The sequence below is a fragment of the Pongo pygmaeus genome, chromosome 20, assembly GCF_028885625.2.
Source record: "Pongo pygmaeus isolate AG05252 chromosome 20, NHGRI_mPonPyg2-v2.0_pri, whole genome shotgun sequence".
NCBI lineage: Eukaryota > Metazoa > Chordata > Mammalia > Primates > Hominidae > Pongo > Pongo pygmaeus.
The window spans coordinates 858,583-876,291 of NC_072393.2; the positions used below are offsets into that span (position 1 = coordinate 858,583).

Genomic DNA, 17,709 nt, shown 5'->3' on the forward strand with positions numbered 1-17,709 from the left:
GGGGTGGGCAGAGTGTGAGGGGCTGTGGGGCTTCCTGCTGACCTTGTAGAAGACCACCTGCCCGTCCTGCGGGTGCCCGGGAGCCAGGAACACCTGCTGGCTCTCCTCGTAGATCTCCTCGATGCCGGGAGCAAGGTCTAGGGGGGCGGGTGGAGAGTGAGTGGTGTCCGGGCCTGGGACTGCGGGCTGGGGCCAGGGTCAGTCCCGTAGCCGGGGCGCACCCTAGATACGACCCCCCCCCGAGAGCACAGGAGAGGGTGTCCTGGAGCCTGGCCTGACCTGGCCCAGCATGGGGATGGTGCATATGGGCCCCAGCCTGGCAACCGCTCAGGTCCTAGGTTACCCCAAGCAGGCTGTGGGGGATCGTGGGAGCCTAGGGGCCGCTCAGGTCCTAGGTAACCCCAAGCAGGCTGTGGGGGATCGTGGGAGCCTGGGTGCCGCTCAGGTCCTAGGTAACCCCAAGCAGGCTGTGGGGGATCATGGGAGCCTAGGGGCCGCTCAGGTCCTAGGTAACCCCAAGCAGGCTGGGGGGGATCGTGGGAGCCTGGGGGCCGCTCAGGTCCTAGGTAACCCCAAGCAGGCTGTGGGGGATCGTGGGAGCCTGAGTGCCACTCAGGTCCTAGGTAACCCCAAGCAGGCTGTGGGGGATCGTGGGAGCCTGGGGGCCGCTCAGGTCCTAGGTAACCCCGAGCAGGCTGTGGGGGATCGTGGGAGCCTGAGTGCCGCTCAGGTCCTAGGTAACCCCGAGCAGGCTGTGGGGGATCGTGGGAGCCTGGGGGCCGCTCAGGTCCTAGGTAACCCCGAGCAGGCTGTGGGGGATCGTGGGAGCCTGGGGGCCGCTCAGGTCCTATGTGACCCCGAGCAGGCTGTGAGGGGATTGTGGGAGCCTGGGGGCTGCTCAGGTGCTGGGTGACCCCAAGCAGGCTGTGGGGGATCGTGGGAGCCTGGTGGGCTGTGGCACTGTTCATGAGTGAAGTAGCCGTGGCCCTGCCCTGACCCTCATCTGGACACAGGGAAGTGGTCTTGATGGACAGGCCTGGCCCCATGAGGCTGGAAGCACAGGCTCGCTGGCCTTTGGTTCACAACAACGTAGCAGGTGCCCCGTGAAGCCTGGGGATGAGCATGGTGGGCAGCGTGCACTGGCCTGAGCACCTTCCACAGATGTGCACGGTGATCGCACGAGCCCTGTGCCTGCGCCCGCCCAGGCCCACCCAGTACCCTCGCTCACCCAGGATGCATGGCGCTCCCACGAGCCCCTCGCCCACCTAGGCCCTCCCCGTGCTCACCCACAATGCACGGTGCTCCCATGAGCCCCATGCCCGCACCCACCCACACCCCCCGGCACCCGCGCTCACCCAGGATGCCCATGTCGTATTTGCCCTCCCGCTTATCCATCTCGATGAGGTGGTCAAAGGTGTCTGAGAAGTACTGGAACAGGGCGTTCTGCTTGTGCACCTCCAGCCCCAGGATGCGGTTCAGGAACTTGGTGATGGAACAGTCTGGCAGGGGAGGGAGCCAAGCCTCAGGCTGCGCTGGGAATCTCCCTCCCTGCTTTGCTCCCCACCCGCGGCCAAGGTTGCATGAGATGAGAGACGGGAGCACCTCTGGGCCTGGGTGTGGGGCACTCACCCTTCTCCACGTCCAGGCAGCCATTCCGGGACTCCCGGCCGCCAATGCCCACAGACAGCAGGCCGTGCTTCATGTCTGTGGGGAGAGGGGCCTCACATGCTGGTCTTCTCACCCCTGCCCCTCCCGCGAGGCCCCTAGCTCCTTTTCCAGAGACCAACAGCTCCCTGGGGGGCTGAGGAGCAGCTGCAGCCTAGGGTCGGGGCCGGGGCCGGGGCCAGGAGCGGAGCCTTTTGCCTGACTTACAGGAGTGAGAACAGTATATTCTTGGGGAGTAAACCCAAACCCCAGGCCCCTCAGCTGGCCTGGAAACCCACCCAGCAGCTGCTGGGGGCCGCCCTGGCTCCCTTTGCCTTCACAGCCTCCTCTGTGCGTGTGTGGGGAGGGGTCATTCAACACACAACCGGCCTACGAAGCCTGCTGCCTCAGCTGCTCTGGAGCCCGGTGCTCTGCAACCCCTGCCCCTCCCAGGAAGACCCCCACCAGCCCAGCTTACCCCGGAAGAAGGTGGGGACCCCTCCAGGGTATCCCTGAGGCACAGGCACTTTGTTCTCAGTCTGGCTCAGGATGGTGGTGAGGACACAGTGCAGGGCCCGGGTGCCATACTAGGGGGAGAAGGTGAGTCTCGGAGGAGACCCAGGGACGAGGCTGGCCTCCCTAGAACCCCACCCTCCCCTAGGCCCCTGGACCCTGCCCTCCCCTAGACCCCCAGACCCCACCTCCCCCAGCTCTCGGCCACCTCCTCCCCCGGGGGTCCTAGACTGGGCCCTCCCCCAGACCCCTGGATGCCACCTCCCTGAGCCCCTAGCCGCCCCTTCTCCCCCGGGGGGTCCTAGACCCAGCCCTCCTCCAGACCCCTGAGCCCCACGTCCCCCAGCCCCCATCTACCCCCTCCCCCAGGCTCTTAGATCCGGCCCTCCTTAGACCTCTGACCCTGCCCCGCCCCCCCGCCCTGCCTTCCCTACAGTACCTTGTTCTCAAAGTTGTACTTGCTGAGGTCACGGGACTCCGTGGCGCGGCGGTCTCCATGGGTCAGGGCCCCCTGCCAGGGGTGGGGAGGCCATCAGTTGGTCACCTGGGGTCTGGCCTCTAGCACCCCACAAAGCTTTGGAGAGCCTTCCTGGGCCTGTCCCTGGTTCTCAGCCCCGCCCCCACCTGCTCACCAGACTCTCCAGGCGCTTGGCCACGATGGAGGCGAACCGGCGCTCCCCGGCCAGCTCCGAGATGAGGAAGACATACTCTGGCGCTGAGACCTGGTTGGACCGGTGGGTGCGGCCTGGGGGCAGAGCTGCTCTCAGGGCCCGGCCAGGCGGGGGCGGGGCCGAGACCACGTTGGGGGCGGGGCCGGACTCACCGAACTGCTGGATGGCGCGGTCGGCGCTCCACGGCAGCTCCAAGGTCATGTGCACGCGGCGCCGCTGGTTCTGGACGCGGCGGTCGGCTTGGAGGGAGACACCTGAGCTGGAGGCCTCCGAGATGATGGCCACGAGCTGGGGGGACAGAAGGGGCCGGGACGCGGTTGGTGCAAGGCCCGCCCCAGCGCTGCCGCCGCCTCCTCACCCGCTCGGGCCCCCGCTCCAGGTCACCAGGACGTCCCGGGGCAGCGAGAGGCCTGCGCGGCGCGGACACCACCCGTCACACGGCCACTCGCGCCCGCACCTGGCACACACACACTCGCAGAAGTGCGTGGGTCCGCAGTCCCCGGGGACCCTTGGGCCCCTCTGTGCCTCTTGGGTCCCATGGGCCGCGCCCAGTGCACTGCAGCCCCGCACCTTCTCGCCGCTCATGAAGCGCTGCTTCTCCCTGAGGTTCACGTGGTCGATGGACAGACCCTGCTCTGCCCGCGACTCGAAGGCCACCGTCCCGTCAGGCCTGGACACCACGCGGCCTTTCCTGCCGGTCATCTGCAGCCGAGACAGGGACAAAACCGGCCGTCAGTGTTGTGGCCTCGCAGGAGTCTGGCCACCCGTGTCTCAGCTTCCCTATGTCCTACAGTGGTCATGGGCTCCCAGCTGTGGACGGGAGGTGGGGGTGCTGGGAGAGGGAGAGTGGGACTGTTGGACCCAGGCGATGTGTGCCCGTCCAAGGCCTGGTATTATCAGCCAGCCGGCGCCACGGAATGAAAAAGTGAAGCTGGGCGGGGGCAGGGAGTAGGAGGCCGCAGAGCCAGGCCCAGGGGCTTGAGTCCTGGCCCCGGGCACCCCAGGGGTGCATTCAGGCAGTGATCTAAGCAGAGGCCTGTGCAGGCCAGGCTGGGGGATCTGGGGCTTAGAGGGATGGGGGAGGCAGTCCACAGGAGGTCGTGGCCTCCCGGGCTGAACTGGACAGGACGCTGCTGCCCCAGGGCTCCCCGAATGCCCCCTCCTCGCAGGGCCGCGGTGATGCAGAGTGACCAGCAGGGGCCACCAGAGCTGCGTAGAGCCTGCGTGAGGCCCCGCCCACTGCCCATGCCCCGCCTACCACATACTCAGGCTGCTACGTCCCACCCACCTCGGCCACCCGCTGGGGGCCGCCCAGCTGGTCGATGAGCTCGTCCAGGGTGTTGACTGGCAGCTCCCGGCCCAGCCGCCGCACTTTGTCCAGCAGATCCTGCTTCAGCCGCTCCACCCGCTCCAGGACTCCCGGGCCATGCGGGTCTCTCTGTGGGAGGCACAGGGGTCCTAGGGAGGACGTGGAGGGTCAGGGCAGGACACGTTGGCTGCCTTCTAGGGCCCACCTAACTCAAGGCTGGCCCCTGGAAGGTGAGGACAAGGGCCCCAGGGCAACCCTGAGGGACGGCAGGGTGGCGGGGAAGCCCAGCACCGTGGCCCAGGACTGCTTTTCTACACTTGTCTCCCTGAGACCAGCTGGGGCGAGACTAAGCCTTCTGTCGGGGACCAAACACTGCGACCTCACTGCCTCCACGGGGGTAGGGACTGCCCAGCCCCGAGCCCCAGCTCTGCCTCTGACCAGTGGTATAACCCCTGACCTCCCCTCTCTGGGCCTCAGTTTCCCCCATCTGTAAAGTGGGCACCATAACAGCAGCTGGGCTCAGGTGGGCTGGACTGAGGGCTACAACCTGGGGCAGGTGGTGACCGCCAGGAGGCCGGGGGAGCCTCGGGCTGGAATCCTGACCCACAGGTGGCTGGCCAGCCTGGGCGAGCCCTCACCCCGGTCGTCACTGGGGAGCCCGATGGCATCAATGATGACAACGTCGTCATCCACCAGGGACTCAGGGGAGGAGTTGAAGTCGCTGTCCAGGCCGGGGTCCGACTCTGTGCTGCTGTCGTCACTGATGCGGATGACGCCCGCTGCCTCGCACGCCAGCCGGGGGGCTTTGGCCCCGCGTCCCCGAGGTCGCCCTGCAGGGAAGGACAGAATCACCGAGGGCCAGACCACAGCAGGGTGGAGGAGCAGGTGGAGGAGATGCAGCAGGACAGAGCAAGGCCAGTGGTCCGAGCTGGGGAGGTCCATCCGAGAAACCCCTGCCTCTGGGCAAGCAGCTCAGCTGTTCTCCGGGGACGCCCTCTCGGGAACCCTATGCCCTGTGGCCAGGAGGATACGGTGTAAGGGGGCAATATTTTATTTTATTTTATTTATTTAATTTTATTTTGAAACGGAGCCTTACTCTGTCGCCAGGCTGGAGTGCAGTGGCATCTCACTGCACTCTCTGCCTCCTGGGTTCAGGTGATTCTCCTACCTTAGCCTCCTGAGTAGCTGGGATTACAGGCGTGCACCACCACGCCTGGCTAATTTTTTGTATTTTAGTAGAGACGGGGTTTCACCATGTTGGCCAGGATGGTGTCGATCTCCTGACCTTGTGATCCACCTGCCTCAGCCTCCCAAAGTGCTGGGATTATAGGCGTGAGCCACTACGCCTGGCTTATTTATTTATTTTTGAGATGGAGTTTCACTCTGTTGCCCAGGCTGGAGTGCAGTGGTGCGATCTCAGCTCACTGCAACCTCCAACTCCCAGGTTCAAGCAATTCTCCTGCCTCAGCCTCCTGAGTATCTGGGATTACAAGCATGCACCACCATACCTGGCTAATTTTTCTATTTTTAGTAGAGATGGAGTTTCACCATGTTGGCCAGGCTGGTCTCAAACTCCTGGCCTCAGGTGATTTGCCCGCCTCAGCCTCCCAAAGTGCTGGGATTACAACAGGCGTGACCCACTGCGCCTGGCCAATATTTTATTTTTATTAATTTTTTTGAGACAAGAGTTTTTCTCTGTCACCCAAGTTGGAGTGCAGTGGTGTGATCTCGGCTCACTGCAATCTCCACCTCTCAGGTTCAAGCGATTCCCCTGCCTCAGCCTCCCAAGTAGCTCGGATTATAGGCGTGCACCACCACGCCCAGCTAATTTTTGTATTTTTAGTAGAGACAGGGTCTCACCATGTTGGCCAGGCTGGTCTTAAACTCCTGACCTCAGGTGATCCACCTGCCTCGGCCTCCCAAAGTGCTGGGATTACAGGCGTGAGGCACCCAGCGAAGGAGACAATATTAATAAACCCACATCCGACGTCCTTTTAGGCCTGGCCAGTATGGTGGATACGCGGGGTGCCTGGGGAGGCCATACACCAGACTTCGACAGGCAGCTCTGGGCTTCCCTGTGACAGAAGCCTGGGAGTTATCAATGGGCTCCCCAAGGGACCGTGGAGACCCTGAAAATGGAAGGTGGGAGGGGTCTCGCTCAGCACCCGCGTCTGTGTCCCGCCCCCCGGGTCTCGCTCGGTACCCGCGTCTGTGTCCTTCAGGCTGTCCATTGCTTCCTCTTCCCTGAGCGTTCCATGGCAGGGTCCACGCAAGACCTGCCACTGGCAGCAGAGCCTTGAGCCTGCCTGGCACGGACAGGACCTGCATTTGACTGAGTGGACTGGGGAGTGGGGGAAGCAGGGAACGACCGGCCGGCCCCCGGGTGGGGGAGAAAGCAGAGGGGCAGGGGTGGGTGGGGCCATGGGGGGCAGGGCTTACGTTTCCGCTTGCTGCCCGCTCCTCTGTCCCGCTTTCTCTTGGTGGATGGAAAGTGCTTCTGAATTAGCGACAGGAACACGCCTCTGAAAGTGAGACGCGGAGTTTATTCTCACACGAGGAACTAAGGCCAGGCGGGGTTGCTCTCCAAGAGCTGGACACACCCCTGGGTCCCTGTGGGGGTCCCGGACAGGGCCGGGCCTGGGCAGAGGGTCTCCTGTGTGGAGTGGGCTGGGGAGGACTGGGGGCTGCCTGTGAGCTTTCCTCTGGCCTCCTGGTGTCACAGGGCCACCTCGGCCCACCAGGCTTCCCCTGCTCTGAGGAATGTGGCCAGATATGATGACGGCTCCCAGGACAGGGGCAGGGGGTAGGGTGAGGGAGTAGCTGGGGGCTCCCCGCCAAGGGATACCAGGCACTGGGGAGCTCCGACCCCCAGGCAATGGGGGGATCTAGGGGGGCTGCTGTGACCCTCCCGGGGCATTCTCAACCAACAGGGGAGAGAGGGGAGAGGCTGGGGCTTCGGAGAGCTGGGAGGGCCAGCCCCTAAAATCCACAGCAGCCTTGTTAAAACGGCATGGATGCAGGAAGCCTCCTTCTGAGACCCCTGGAGACCATGTCCCAAACCTTCCAGGCCCACCATGTCTGGGGTCCACGTCCAAGCCTCTGCTTTAGACCTGGAGCAGAGGTGAAGGCCTCTGTGGCCGAGGCTGGGGTCCCAGCAAAGCCCACCCCAGCGCCTCCTGCTGCTGGGGCCGAGGGCAAGGTGATGCCACAGGTGGCCACAAAGAGGGGCGGCCATGAGCGCAGGAAGCCCACAGTCCCGTCTCCACCGTGACACTTACTCAGCGGCTGAGACGAAGCAGTTGAGGTGCCCGTCGTTCTCTCCCAGCACCTCCCGTGTGCGCGCCTCGCCCGTGGACTGCAGCCCGATGACCACGCACTGTGGGACGGCAGAGGACTGTGAGCCACCAGCCCTGCTGTGGGGCCTCCGTGGGGCCAGAACCTGCCAGGCCTGGGGTGACGGCCACATCCCTCACTCTGCTCCTGTGCTCGCCTCCCCACAACACGCACTGCAGGATGCGGGTCTGCTGGCTGCCTGTCTCGGGATGGTGAGCTGCCCACTGTGTGGTCACACTCCGGTGTTCTGACACCCTGGCTGGCTCCGATGGGAAGACGGACATCTGGGCATCTCTCGCCCACCAGGGTGCAGCCCCCGCCCACGTCTGGGGAGGAGCCAGGAAGGACCCGGAAGAAGAGCAGCCTCTGCCCCTGCAGGCCCAGCCGCCCTCAGCCCTTGAAGGCTGCAGCCGCTCACCTTGTCTCGCGCCAGCTCCTCTCGGGCCAGCTCCACCAGCCGGCGCACCTTGGCGGCAATGCACAGATACTTGAAGAAGCGCTGGTGTGCCGACCAGAACTGGCCCCACAGGGACTTGCGCGACTCCAGGCCGATCCAGTCGGCCGCCTGCTGGAACACGTTCAGGGCCTCGGCCCACTGCAATGACACGTGACACGGCGCCCTTGAGCTGTGGCTCCCGGCTCCCGACACGGGCCCCGGCCCACCTGCCACCAGCGCTGGGCAAGGCATCCCCACGCCGGGTGGAATTTAGGGCAGGATGGGGGCGCTGGGGGTGTGCACTGTAAGAGGCACTGCCTCTACCTGTACGGTAAAAACCTGAAAAACTAAAACACTCGTGGTGGGGAAGCCGTGCTGCAAACGGCACAGACTCCGCGCCTGCGGCAAACAAGCTCAGCTCCTTCCAAGAACACAGGGTGCTCGAAGTCACGCCTCTCTTGCTTTCAACCAGGGTCTCACCCAGGTGTGATCCTGTCCAGGGGACACTGGGCATGTCTGGGGCCAGCTGTGGTGGTCGGGTTTGGGGGCTGGTCCCGGCATGGACTGGGTGGGCTGGGTTAGGGTGGCTGGGACTCTGGCCAGGGATGCTGCTCCACACCCCAAAGTGCTCAGGATGGCCCCACCCCAGACAGCAACCCGGCCCTGGGGGTTACGGGAGATGCTGGCTGTGTCACCTAAAGAAACCAGTGAAGAGGCTGGGTGTGGTGGCTCACACCTATAATCACAGCACTTTGGGAGGCTGAGGCAGTCAGGTCACCTGAGGTCAGGAGTTCCAGACAAACCAGCCTGACCAACATGGAGAAACCCTGTCTCTACTAAAAATATAAAATTAGCCGGGCTGGTGGCACATGCCTGTAATCCCAGCTACATGGGAGGCTGACGCAGAAGAATTGCTTGAACCCGGTAGGCGGAGGTTGCGGTGAGCCAAGATCATGCCATTGCACTCCAGCCTGGGCAACAAGAGTGGAAATCCCATCTCAGAAAAAAAAAACCATGGAACATACAGGGCTGTTGGGTTTGAGGGGGAGAAAACAGGACCTGTCCAAATATGGAGGGAACGACCAAGCCACGTGGCCCACAGCAACATGGATGCTGAACATGGCTACCAACTACCAGCCGTGGGCCAGGACCTGGGGGCAAAGGGCTTGGGCACCACGGGAAGGGGGGCGGTGGTTTGGTCCCATTCCTCGTTATCATACCCACGTAAAAACCCCAGTGATGGCCAGGCACGTGGCTCACACCTGTAATCCCAGCACTTTGGGAGGCTGAGGCGGGCGGATCACTTGCGGTCAGGAGTTTGAGACCAGCCTGGCCAACATGGTGAAACACTGTTCTCTACCAAAAAATACACAAAATTAGCCGGGTGTGGAGGCGGGCACCTGTAGTTCCAGCTACTTGAGAGGCTGAGGGGGGAGAATCGCTTCAACCCAGGAGGCAGAGGTTGCAGTGAACTGAGATCGCACAACCGCACTCCAGCCCAGGTGACAGCGCGAGACTGTGTCTCAAAAAAAACAAAAACAAAAACAAAACCCCAGGACAGGACAGGGTGGGCCGTCACCTGATGACGCCTGCGGTATCTTCAAGGCCACGGGGGAGCAATTTCACCTGGGAAACACACAGGGGTCCCCGGGTCAGGCGCCCAGGCTCACCAGCAGGGCCGCGCGGTTGTAGACGCGCTCGAAGGCTGGGGCCAGCGGGATCTCCTCGATGCGGAAGGTGACGCCAGAGAAGCTGAGCTGGCGTGCGATGTACATGCCGCTGACCTTCATGTCCATGGCCACGATCTCCATGGCGCCAACACCCCTGCGGACGGACACAGCACCCGTGAGCACAGCCAGAGCCCACAGGGATGGAGCCTCTCAGAGCGTGAGGCAGAGCCAGTCGCAGAGACAGCAGGGTCAGCAGGAGCAGAGCCCTGGTGGCCACAGACACAGTTGGCAGCTGAGCCTGGCGGGGATGGGGCAGGAAGGGCTGCGGAGGGGCTGGCTTCCCTGGGAGGGCTGGGCAGCCCGAGGCAGTGAAACGAGCGACGCACATTCGGCACCTCTGGGTGCCAGGGAAGCACACGTGGCAGCGCCAGGCCTTGGGCTGATGGGCCTGAGGCCTCTTCCCCACCCCCCGCCGCCCCTCCACGTGGGCAGGAAGGGCACTCACCTCTTCTCGATGGCGTGCAGGAACTCCTCAAAGTTCCGGAAGGGTGTGCCCTCGCCCCAGATACCCAAGCGGCTCATGTAGATCATGTTTCGAGGCTCAGAGGCACCTGTGGGGGGAAGCTGCCGTCAGCTCCCCAACCCAGGAGGGCCTGGAGGCCGGGTCAGGGGATGACTAAATTGGGACCGCCCGATGAGGGGCCCCGAGGGGTTGGAACCAGGGGCCTGAGGAGAGCCAGTGTGGCCTTGGGACAGGCGCAGAGGTGCCCCAGTGTCCGAGGAGGAGCAGGGTGCAGACGGAGGCTGAGCACGCGTGTGGGACACCCCTTCGCGGGGACAGCCAGGCAAAGACGCTGCTGCGGGGGGTTCACGTGGGATCCGCACTGCCCCACCTGTGGCGCTGGCATAGACGACACGGGCCAGGGGCAGCTTGTTCTGCAGGTCTAGCACGGCCTTGCCCATCTTGGTGGAGCCAGCATTCTTGGCTTTGTGACACTCGTCGAACACGATCTGAGGCACGCGTGGATTAAGGAGTGTTCTGAAAGACGGGGGCGACCCCAGGAGCCCAGGTCCTGACCACCCGAGACCCCACCTTCCTGGTGGGGGGCAAACACCCATGCGACTGAGAACTCCACAAGGGAAGCCCAGGTCGGAGTGGCAGCCGGCTACCACGGGGGGTGGGCGGGCAGGCGGCCCCTACACGACCATTATATCGGTGTGGGCTCGGATGGCTCCTCCCAGACTCTAAACAACACACACCGAGGATGGGGCCTCCAGCGAGGAAGGGTGGGCTCCCTAAACCATGGTATCGCAGGACGTTGCCATCGGAGGAGGGTACCTGGAACCTGTTTTTTGTTTTTTTGAGACAGGGTCTTGCTCTGTCACCCAGGCTGGAGTGCAGTGACACAATGTCAGCTCACTGCAACCTCTGCCTCTCGGGTTCAAGTGATTCTCCTGCTTCAGCCTCCCAAGTAGCTGGGACTACAGGTGTGTGCCACCACCACAGCCGGCTAATTTTTGTAGTTTTGGTAGAGACGGGGTTGGCCGTTTGGTTGGCCAGACAGTCTCAAACTCCTGACCTCAAGTGATCTGCCTGCCTCAGCCTCCCAAAGTGCTGGGATTACAGGTGTGAGCCACCATGCCTGGCCCTAATTCTTTTTTGAGATGAAGTCTCGCTCTGTCACTAGGCTGGAACGCAGTGGCGCAATCTCAGCTCACTGCAACCTCCGACTCCCTGGTTCAAGCGATTCTCCTGCCTCAGCCTCCTGAGTAGCTGGGATTACAAGTGTGCGCCACCACGCCCGGGTAATTTTTGTATTTTCAGTAGAGACGGGGTTTCACCATATTGGCCAAGATGGTCTGGAACTCTTAATTTTTTTTTAGATGAGACACAGTCTCGCTTTGTTGCCCAGGCTGGAGTGCAGTGGTGCAATCTCGGCTCACTGCCACCTCTGCCTCCCGGGTTCAAGCGATTCTCCTGTCTCAGCCTCCCGGGTAGCTGGGATTACAGGTGCCTACCACCACGCCCAGCTAATTTTTGTATTTTTAGTAGAGACATGGTTTCACCATGTTGTCCAGGTGGTCTCGAACTCCTGACCTTGTGATTCACCTGCCTCAGCCTCCCAAAGTGCTGGGATTACAAGCGTGAGCCACTGCACCCGGCCACGTTCTTAATATTTTAGGACGAAAGCAAGCAAGTTCCAGGAAAGCAGTCTGAGGAAGGAAAACTGGGAGAATACAAATTAAACGGCCGGCCCTGCCGCCACGTAGCAGCTCAGTGAGGTATAATCTCAGGGTTATCACTATTTCGTAGATTGTTGCACATAGACTGTTCAGCCGGGTGTGAAGACACCAGCAGTCTCCCGTTCTGTTTCTGGCCAGTCTGAATGTTCTGTGTCTCGGCGTTAACTGAACAGCAAAGCCACGGCCATGTCCTGTGCATGAAGTGGATGCTGCAGGCCAACGTCCCTCCCTTATCTGAGCCTGTGCTCCCAACACCCCAACACCCAAGGTGGACCCTGCAGGGCCGAGCACCAGGGCTGAGCCTGGCCAAGGGGGTGCCCTGCCATGCCTTTGCTGCTAACTGTCCTGGGTCTCCTGTGGGGGAGCCCCTCCGAACCGCAGCCTGCCGATGGGAGCCCTGGGATGCTGGGGAGTGAACTGTGCCCACCACACTGTCAGCTGGGGTTGGCACCTTCCTGCCTTGGGGAGCAGCTCAGTGGCCACCCTCTGCCCAAGGCATCGTGGCAAACATCATGACCACATCTATGGTCACTCATCCCACTTACTAAAACCAAGAAACCAAGCCAGAGCCCTGTGGTGAATGATGATGGCCACTTGTGTGGTACCCACAGGGCCAGCCTCCCAGGACCAGAAAAGTCTTCTATCCGGAGTCCTAAACCCTGAGCAAAGCTGGGGGCTGGGTGGCCGCATCCAGGGTAGTGAGCTCCAGTGGCCTCCAGCCCTTCCCCAGCCCCATCCCTCCCCTCCCTCCTCTCTCCTAACTCCCACCCTTCCTCTCCCACTCCTCCATCCTCCCTTTCCCTCCGACCCCCTATCCAGCCCTCCCCTCCCGACTGCCCCCAGCAGGATACGACGCCCTCGAAGGCCTCCCCACACCAGTCCAGGATCTGCCGGAGGCGAGTGCGATGCTGGCCACCGGCCTGGCTCTCCCCAATCAGGGCGGAGTAGGTGGCGAAGAGGACGCCCTCTGAGGTAGTGGTGTCACCGTACTTGATCTGGGGACGCACGGAACAGGTGCGGGATGGGGCCCCGGCTCAGCAGGCTCTGGACCTGGGTCTCCCTATCTGTAGCAGTGCTGGGCAGAGCCTGCTCTGGCTGCCGGCCCACCCAGCTGAGCAGCCCCCGCTTTGCAGGGCACGGTCCCCACCTTGCCCCGTACTTTGCCAAGCATAGCCCCTACCTTGCTGAGCGCGTGCACCGCGATGCCCGTGGCTTCGATGTCCCGCAGGTCGCGCTCCGCGTCGTACTTGAGGTCGTTGGAGACGCTGAACCTGCGGGGTGGGGGCGTCAGGGGCGCCCACGCTTCCCCCTCGCCCCTGCTTCTGCCCCCACCCCCCGCCACCACCCCCTGCCCCAGGCAGGGCCTCACCACAATGCTTTCTTTCGGCCACGCAGGTGGTTCTCCAGGATGACTCCGGCCACTGTCCGGCCTTTGCCCACACCGGCCCCGTCGCCGATGAGAAAGCCCGCGCGCTGCCCGCTGGGGAGCAGGACCTCGTGTTGCTGTGGCCAGAGAGCAGGCGTCAGGGCCTGGGGGTGCCGGCCCCGGCCCCTCCCCAGGGCCCTCGCGGACACGGGCTGGGCTGGGGTGGGGACATGCGGTCACCTGGCAGGCGTAGGTGATGGCCTCCAGCTGCAGGGCAGACAGGGCCCCGCTGTCCGAGGGCAGGGCCAGGGTGTAGGTGATGTCTGGGGGCGGGACGCTGGACAGTGTGCTGGTCTCCACCACGCGGTCTGGGTGCTGCTTCCCAATCTTGGCTGGAGAGGCAAGGACAGAGGGCAAGGTAAAGGGTATGGCCAAGTGGTGACCAGACCCGGTTATGGCCCGCTGGGCGGGTCTGGGGCGTGGCCAGAGCTGGCAGTTTTAGGGCGTGGCCAGGAATGCCTGGGTGGAGGAGTGGTCAGGGCTGGCTGGGTTGGGGGCGTGGCCACGGCCTGATGGGTTGGTTGGGGGCGTGGCCAGCGACTTGCAGGAGGGGAAATGCATAAAAATCTTCCCAGTGCCTCTGAGGTTCCTTTTCACTTCTCCCCCCTGCGAACCCCGGTTTTGTATAAGCCTGGATTGTAGAACCTGTCCCCAGGGCTCTCCGGCCCTCCCTGAAGCTTCACATTCCCCCTGTGGAGCTGTGCGGGCGGTGGTCACCTGCAGGATCTCGGTCCCACAAAAGGGTCTGAACCTGTCCCAGAGCTGGGTGCAGCCAGGCCACTCACACTTGGACGGCACGTAGTCGGCGTAGGTCTCTGTGTGCCCTAGCTCCTCCGCCTCCTCCTCCTCAGCCTCGTCCTCCTCCTCTGGCTGGCTCTGCACACTCTGCTCCTGTGTGCGTGGTGGGAGCTCAGTGGAGACTGCAAGCCTGAGTGGCCGTGGGCACTGGGCTCCCGCAGGGGCAGGGGCCAGGCTGACCATGGGCAGCTGAGTGACCCAGGGGTGGGAAATGGCTCTGTCTGCCCTCCCCCAGGGCCTCCGTCTCCTCAGCTGTAAAATGGGCACTCCCAGCTTCTAGGCCAGCCACGCGCTCCCCACAATGGAGATTCCTGTGCTGAGCCCTCTCCTTAGGTCCCATGAGAGGGCAGGGGAGGGAGCTCTTGGCTGGGCCCAGCTCACCTGGTAGCTGACGAGAAGTGGGGTGCTGTGGGAGGGCAGAAAGTCCTCGAAGCCTGCAAACGGCCTGCTGAGCTGGAACAGCTGGAAGGGGAGCAGGATGTTGGCCCGGGCCGGAGGGGACAGGTCACAGCTGGTGGGCCCTCGCAGCCTGGCCACCAGAGGGAGGCTCCCCACTGCCCCATCCTCGCTCCCCATCCTCGCTCCCAGGGCCCTGGGTCTTGCTCTCCTGCTGTTCTCAGGGTGACCCTGGTGCCTCCCAAGCCTCCCCAGTGGGCACCTCCCTGGGGCCTAAGGTTCGCTCCTCCTGGCCAGCACCTGGCTGCCTTCTCACTGATGCCTGGTGTGCCTGCCTGGAGTGCCTGGGAGGAAGGTGTCCGGCTAGTTCTGACACAACACAGCATGGTCCCGCGGGAGCTGCCGGGAAGGCTGTGGACAGGGGTCTGACAGGAGTGACCCACTGTGTGCCAGCCCCATGCAGTGCAGGAGGCCCTTGGGGGCCTGGGAGACAAGGGGTTGGGAGCTCCCTCTCGAGGGGGAAGAGGAGACAGAGGCAGTGGGGGCGGGCGGGCGTGGGCCTTGTCCCTCACCCGATAGCTCCCAGCACACAGGGTGGGTGGCCCAGGGCAGCCCTGCACTCGCCAAGGACCCCCGTGGGTGCAGTCCCCAAGGCCCCTTGAGGGCAGCAGCTCCTCTGTGAGGGATGGGGCGAGGACGCTTGCCACTGTAGTGACCAGAGGACACGTCCCATTGCGGCCCCACCCTGGGGAGAAGGACTGCCCGGAGCCCCATGCAGATTCACCGGGGTGGGCAGTGGCACTGTCCTCAGGGAGCTGACCCCAGGCCTGGGCAGCCAGGTGTGCCAGGCCTCTGGATGAGTCTGTGGCCCACCCGGGAGTCTCTGAACTGACTGGGCGTGTAAAGCCTGTGAACGGGTGGGTCAGGGGGGTGGTGTGGCCCGTCATGCCCGCTGTCCAGACGCCAACACTGAGACAGGGTGGACCCCGGGACGGATGGCTGGGGGATGGCAGGGTCCAAACTAAGGTCTGTGTGATTCTGGAATATACCCACCCTTAAAAAGCAAAAATCCTAACGGTAATACGAACCATAAAAAATGTAAGCATGGGCAGGGTGCAGTGGCTCACGCCTGTAAATCCCAGCACTTTAGGGGGCCGAGGCCTCCCAGAGTGGGGGTCAGGATTTTGAGACCAGCCTGGCCAACATGCTGAAACCCCATCTCTACTAAAGATACAAAAAAAAAAAAAAAATAGCCAAGTGTGGTGGCGGGCGCCTGTAATCCCAACTAATCAGGAGGCTGAGGCAGGAGAATCGCTTAAACCCAGGAGGCAGAGGTTGCAGTGAGCTGAGATCTCGCCACTGCACTCCAGCCTGGGTGACAGGGCGAGACTCCATCTCAGAAAAAAAAAAAAAAAAAGTGAGCGTGGGCCGGGCACGGTGGCTCACGCCTGTAATCCCAGCACTTTGGGGGGCCGAGACGGGTGGATCACCTGAGGTTGGGCGTTCAAGACCAGCCTGACCAACATGGAGAAACCCCGTCTCTACTAAAAATACAAAATTAGCCAGGCATGGTGGTGCATGCCTGTAATCTCAGCTACTAGGGAGGCTGAGGAGGCAGGAGAATAGCTTGAACCTGGGAGGTGGAGGTTGCAGTGAGCTGAGATCGCACCATTGCCCTCCAGCCTGGGCAACAAGAGCGAGAGACTCTGTCTTAAAAAAAAAAAAAAAAGTGAGTGTGAAGAATTGGAAAGGAGAGAATCCCGGCCGGGTACGTGGCTCAGGCCTGTAATCCCAGCACTGTGGGAGGCAGAGGCAGAACGGGCGAGATCTTTTGAGGCCAGGGTTCCAGACCAGCCTGGGCAACATGATAAAACCCTGTCTCTACAAAAAATACAAAAATTAGCCAGGCGTGGTGCCGTGTGCCTGTGGTCCCAGCTACTCGGGAGGCTGAGGCAGGAGGATTGCTTTAGCCCAGAAGGTCGAGGCTGAAATGGGCTGAGATTGCACCACCACACTCCAGCCTGGGCGACAGAGTGAGATCCTGTCTCAAAATCAATAAATAAATAAGAGCACCTCTTCTAGACCCGGTCCCCCACTTGAACCCCAACGTCCTGAGACGGGTGAGGTTTCCGCCCAAGCCTGCCTGAGCCCGGGCCAGGTTCTCAGCAGTGTGTGGGAACCACAGGGCTAGTGATGCTAATGAACTGACTTCCACAGCCTCTGCGTTTTCTGACACTAGGAACACTCCTGAAGGTTTTTACAGAAAGTGGAAACGTGGCACAGGAAGGTTAGAAACCTGTACTCAGTTGCCCTCTCCTTTTTTTTTTTAAATTAACAAAACACAAAAAAACAGATGCCACACGGGTTCCTGGAAGGCTGAGTCACCATTCCCGGTGGGGCTGGCGGGCATTGGGTTTCAGATGCCCTCGTGCCGTCCACAGCAGGCTGGTCAGGCCCTGGCTTCTTTCCTCACGCCCTGCTGAGGACCTGGGAGCTAGCCGGGAAGGCACAGGCCCTGGGCTGGGTGAAGTGCTCCGCTGGGCCCTTGTGCCAGAGGGACCAAGCCTGAGCCGCCCACCGTGGCTGCGGGGTGCCCTGATGCTTCCTGAGCTGCCCACCGTGGCTGCGGGGTGCCCTGATGCTTCCTGAGCTGCCCACCGTGGCTGCGGGGTGCCCTGATGCTTCCTGAGCTGCCCACCGTGGCTGCGGGGTGCCCTGATGCTTCCTGAGCTGCCCACCGTGGCTGCGGGGTGCCCTGATGCTTCCTGAGCTGCCCACCGTGGCTGTGGGGTACCCTGACGCTTCCTGAGCTGCCCACCGTGGCTGTGGGGTGCCCTGATGCTTCCTGCCTGGGCTCCCAAGCTCGTGAGTTCTGCTGCCCGGGTTGCATCCTTCCTGAGGGCCCGGGAGAGCGGCCTATGGGTGTGAGCCCACCAGTGTGCCAGGAGCGTAGGGAGGCTGGCATGGGCCCTCACCAGAAGGCGCTCAGCCCCAGACACATGTCCAACGTCCGCTCCCAAAGTCTAGAAGCTTCTCTCCTGGACAGGTCCGGATAGGGGAAGGGACTCCCCAGGCCTGGCTCCTGGCTATGCCTCCCTCACCAGACACCTCCACTGCATGGCAATGTGGCACGGCTAGAGGCTAGGTCCAAAGAACCTGAGGGCCCTGCTGCCCTACAACCCCTGCTCTAGGCCTGGCCCACCCAGGTCCTTCAGGAGCTTCTTGGAGGCAAACCCCAGCCCCGCAGCCCCCAAGGACAATGTCCAACT

At 62.7% G+C, this 17,709-nt stretch overlaps 1 protein-coding gene across 3 annotated transcripts in view; it reads right to left on the reverse strand.

The window, feature by feature from the left end:
* SBNO2 (strawberry notch homolog 2) overlaps positions 1-17,709 on the reverse strand; it is a 72,589-nt gene that overhangs the window by 2,012 nt on the left and 52,868 nt on the right. For all 3 annotated transcript variants that reach the window (XM_054466104.2, XM_054466105.2, XM_054466106.2), the window contains 22 exons: positions 14,426-14,506; positions 14,032-14,137; positions 13,427-13,578; positions 13,190-13,323; positions 13,001-13,091; positions 12,672-12,815; positions 10,470-10,587; positions 10,082-10,187; positions 9,577-9,730; positions 7,889-8,065; positions 7,416-7,513; positions 6,577-6,659; positions 4,776-4,967; positions 4,117-4,286; positions 3,399-3,530; positions 2,981-3,116; positions 2,790-2,902; positions 2,597-2,668; positions 2,123-2,231; positions 1,630-1,704; positions 1,356-1,499; positions 43-137 (listed from right to left, as the gene is read on the reverse strand). In XM_054466104.2, coding sequence (XP_054322079.1) covers positions 43-137; positions 1,356-1,499; positions 1,630-1,704; positions 2,123-2,231; positions 2,597-2,668; positions 2,790-2,902; positions 2,981-3,116; positions 3,399-3,530; positions 4,117-4,286; positions 4,776-4,967; positions 6,577-6,659; positions 7,416-7,513; positions 7,889-8,065; positions 9,577-9,730; positions 10,082-10,187; positions 10,470-10,587; positions 12,672-12,815; positions 13,001-13,091; positions 13,190-13,323; positions 13,427-13,578; positions 14,032-14,137; positions 14,426-14,506 — 2,682 coding nt within the window. The remainder of the gene's footprint in view (positions 1-42; positions 138-1,355; positions 1,500-1,629; positions 1,705-2,122; positions 2,232-2,596; positions 2,669-2,789; positions 2,903-2,980; positions 3,117-3,398; positions 3,531-4,116; positions 4,287-4,775; positions 4,968-6,576; positions 6,660-7,415; positions 7,514-7,888; positions 8,066-9,576; positions 9,731-10,081; positions 10,188-10,469; positions 10,588-12,671; positions 12,816-13,000; positions 13,092-13,189; positions 13,324-13,426; positions 13,579-14,031; positions 14,138-14,425; positions 14,507-17,709) is intronic.